The sequence below is a fragment of the Panthera tigris genome, chromosome A3 (assembly GCF_018350195.1).
Source record: "Panthera tigris isolate Pti1 chromosome A3, P.tigris_Pti1_mat1.1, whole genome shotgun sequence".
Classification (NCBI taxonomy): Eukaryota; Metazoa; Chordata; class Mammalia; order Carnivora; family Felidae; genus Panthera; species Panthera tigris.
This window is the reverse complement of record NC_056662.1, coordinates 35,498,817-35,503,187: the sequence shown is the minus strand read 5'-3', so window position 1 is coordinate 35,503,187 and position 4,371 is coordinate 35,498,817. Positions and strand designations below refer to the sequence as shown.

General features: G+C 40.8%; 1 protein-coding gene across 1 annotated transcript; it reads left to right on the top strand.

The window, feature by feature from the left end:
* The first annotated feature begins 1,731 nt into the window (after positions 1 to 1,731).
* Positions 1,732 to 2,621, top strand: LOC102959597 (protein FRG1-like). The gene has a single exon (XM_042979737.1). It carries the CDS (start codon positions 1,798 to 1,800, stop codon positions 2,569 to 2,571), a length of 774 nt encoding a protein of 257 aa, XP_042835671.1. The 5' UTR covers positions 1,732 to 1,797; the 3' UTR covers positions 2,572 to 2,621.
* Positions 2,622 to 4,371: the final 1,750 nt, after the last annotated feature.

The window sequence follows — 4,371 nt, the reverse complement described above, 5'->3', positions numbered from 1 at the left end:
TCACAGACTGTCCCTAAGCATTGAATTAAGTAACAGAGAAGTTCTGACACTTAGTATATTTGTGTTTTGTTTTTGATTTTGATTTTTTGTTTTTTTTGTTTTTAGCTTTTAGATGATATTATCATGGCCTTCTACTAAATTGTTAGATAGATAGATAGATAATAGATCAATCGATCTTACTCTGCTTTGCTTGATGGGCTTTTCCCCCTTTTATTCTGAAACATAAAAAGCAGTATTGGGTTCACCATTATTGTCCACTCCCTGCCTCTCCCTCTATCTCCTGATGATCATCGATTGTTGATATTTGAAATATTTTAAAGAGAAAAATAAACAGCTCCTCTATGAAAAGAAGAGCTACAGCCACAGCGTCTTTGAACTGGAAGGGATCCTGGATCTTTTAGTCTAACCTTCTCATTTCACAGGTGCGAAGGAAGAGGCCCTTCAGGGCCACGTGATTTGCTTGTGTGCACACAGCTGTTGGAGGCAGAGCCAAGATTAGAAGAAACACATCCCAAGAAATCTTTCCTTGGCACCATTCTCAGAAAAATGCAGAATTCATTCCTAGATGAAAGTGGAAACTTTAACCAGAGCATTCTCAATGATGGACAGAGGGGAATACAACTTGAGAAGAAGTGACTTTCTCAAGACCAAGCAGTTAGCTAATAGAAGAGTTGGAAACATGGTTTTCCTCGCTAGGCGGTAACAACAATTACCTCCATCTTCCACTCTTCTCTAGGAATGTCTCAGTGGCATTGAGATCCTTTCATTAGTGCCTACCCTCTATTTTGTTTGAGCCCCATTTGAATTTGCAGTGTGGTTCTGCAACCAATCACCATCCTTCATCCACTTAGCTTCTCCCCTTCTGACTTCTTCCTTTTCAGTCAAAACCAATTTTATGGGGCTAACCACTGTGCTTTATGAAACCCATAGTAAAGTAAAAAATGAAAGCGGGAGGGAAGAGGAGGGAAAAAGGAAGGAAGAGGGAAGAATCAGTCTCTGGTAAAAATGGGGCCTTTGGAGAAGCTAGACAAGAGGCAGGAAAATTGGTTTGGTAGGTACAATTTTAATCCAAGAGACTCCATCCTGGCCCCCATCAGTGGTATAGATAGAAACTACAGAACTTAATACCTCATAGATGAAATGGATTAAGGAATGCAGATACCTAGGCCCTGCTACTTGAACTGTGGCCCCTGGATTAGCATTCACAGATCTGGTAGCTTGGTAGAGATGTAAACCCTTGGGCCCAGTCCAGACCTCCTGAATCAGAAGCTGCGTTTTCACAATATTAAGATTAGAGAAGCACAGCCATGGGATGACTCTCAGCGTTCTGGTTTGGGTGACATGATGCATGGTAGTGTCATTTGCAGGATAGGGGCAGGTCTAAGGCAGGAGGATAGGCTGGAGGAACAAGCATGACTAGCATCGAAATGAGACTATGACATGGCAGGAAAGGCTTTTATCTGGGCTGATGACAATAGGAACATGAGTCTTAGTGGAATTATCAACCACATTTTTACCTGGAATGCTGAAATGAGATGTGCACCTGTCTTCTCATTTGTAGCAATTACGTGGTGAACTGTGTGGATGCCCCCATCCTTCACCAGCAGCCTTTGTTAAATTTCAAAAATAACACTGGAGATTACTTGTTTTCTATCTCAGCCACAGTTGTCCCTGAGTATTGTCTAAATAAGGCCCAAGTGAGAATGGAAAAGACCAGGGTTGGTGCGCGTGCCTACTCCAGTGAAGGTATTTTGCCCTCAGCCCGCTCTCACCTCTTTATACAGTGTCCCCAGAACCATGGCCGAATACTCCTATGTGAAGTCCACCAAACTCGTGCTCAAGGGAACCAAGGCTAAGAGTAAGAAGAAAAAGAGCAAAGAGAAGAGAAAAAGAGAAGAAGATGAAGAAACTCAGCTTGATATTGTTGGAATCTGGTGGACAGTAACAAACTTTGGTGAAATTTCAGGAACCATAGCAATTGAAATGGATAAAGGAACCTATATACACGCACTTGACAATGGACTTTTTACACTGGGAGCTCCACATAAAGAAGTTGATGAGGGCCCTAGTCCTCCAGAGCAGTTTACAGCTGTCAAATTGTCTGATTCCAGAATTGCCCTGAAATCTGGCTATGGAAAATACCTTGGTATTAATTCAGATGGACTTGTTGTGGGGCATTCGGATGCAATTGGACCAAGAGAACAATGGGAACCAGTCTTTCAAGATGGGAAAATGGCCCTATTGGCCTCAAATAGTTGTTTTATTAGATGCAACGAAGCAGGTAATATAGAAGCAAAAAGTAAAACAGCAGGAGAAGAAGAAATGATAAATATTAGATCCTGTGCTGAAAGAGAAACTAAGAAAAAAGATGATATGCCAGAAGAAGACAAAGGAAATGTTAAACAGTGTGAAATCAATTATGTAAAGAAATTTCAGAGCTTCCAAGACCACAAACTTAAAATAAGTAAAGAAGACAGTAAAATTCTCAAAAAGGCCCGGAAGGATGGATTTTTGCATGAAACATTTCTGGACAGGAGAGCCAAATTGAAGGCTGATAGATACTGCAAATGACCAGAATTTTTGTTTCTGTCTCCTCCTATTGGTTTTTTCTGAATAAAATAATCAATAGAAAAAAAAAAAAGACCAGGGTTATGAAAGTCTTCAGGCTTTAGCAGATCTAGGCCAAGGTGAAGGTTGTGAGGACCCATGTCTCTGGATGTCAAAGATGAGTTTTCAGGTTAGTAGCTTGGAGCCCTGACCACACTAGAGTATCAACGTTATTGTTTTGTTTTTCTGAATACATGAGATCCTACCATCCATACAACTATATTAATTTGAAACATGTTCCTTCCAAAACCCAACTAAAACAGCTTAGAATTAACTAACTTTCCTACATTGCTATTTTCTATTTCTGTTTTTCTTTTTGGTCATGTTCCTGGGAGCTTTTCTAACCTTCCAGTATGTTTTTATAATTTGGCAGTCATAATTTTTTAAATTCCCAAGGTCTCCTTTCTTTGCCCTGCCTGTTTCTTTTTCATAGTATTTATTCTACCATGAATGTACATTTTCATCTTCATCTAAGGGTGTGATACTTTTCATTTTAAGTTTTTTTTCTATTTCCCTCGCTTTATCTCTCCACTCTGGGTCCCCCTTTTTTTTCCTATATATCTTTTCAGCTCCCCCCCACCCCGCTTTTCCCTTTCATCTTAGAGTGTTTCTTCAAATATCATTAACTTTTATTGAAGAGAGGCATTAAGAAGTAGTGTGTGGGTGGGGCTTTTGAAATGCCCCATTGCAGGTCTTGAATTATGGCCCACCGTTTTTGTTTTTTTTAATTTTTTAATGTTTATTTATTTTTGAGACAGAGAGAGACAGAGCATGAACAGGGGAGGGTCAGAGAGAGGGAGACACAGAATCTGAAACAGGATCCAGGCTCTGAGCTGTCAGCACAGAGCCCGACGCAGGGCTCGAACTCACGGACCGTGAGATCATGACCTGAGCCAAAGTCGGCCGCTTAACCGACTGAGCCACCCAGGCGCCCCTATGGCCCACTGTTTTTTAACCTGGGCCTTTCATGTCTCCTTCTGATGTATTGGTGCCTCCAAATCCAGAACTTTCAGTATTGCACAGAGTGGATCAGCTTCCTTCTTGCTATTCTGCCCTCCCGCCTACCTGAGTCAGCTGTCTCTTCACTGACCCTCTCTCCTCCAAATAGCAGGTGAGATTACTCACCTGAGAATATCTCCTCTCCTGGTCTCTATTCTTACGGGTTTAGGGTTTTTAAAAAAAATTTCTATACTTTATCTTAGTGAAGTTTCAGGAAGTGGAGGAGAGAAATGCATATGATCATGTTAAAATCAGAAGTTCTGGACTTTTATTAAAAAAAGCAAATGTAGAGAAGACATTGAAATAAATGAGGCTTATTGCCTCAAGGAGGGAAGAGTAGAGTGTGACAGCTCTTACCCTGGGGCTAATGAAATTCCACTTAAGATATAATTGTCTATGTCTGCATGTTACAAGTCATATTTATATTTTAAACCTGTTTGTATATATTTTTATAACTTTCATTATGAGAGTAAAAATCCTAGTTTATAGGGCACCTGGGTGGCTCAGTTGGTTAAGCGTCTGATTTCAGCTCAGGTCATGATCTCACAGTTCGTGAGTTCAGGCACCGCATCAGGCTCTGTGCTAACAGCTCAGAGCCCGGAGCCTATTTCGGATTCTGTGTCTCCCTCTTTCTCTGCCCCTCCCCCACTCGCACTCTGTCTGTCTCTCAAAAATAAATAAACATTTTTTTTTTAAATCTTAGTTCCAACAGATATTTAAGGAATGCTGGCATCTTGGTAATACAGTTGCAAGAGAGACAGAGGA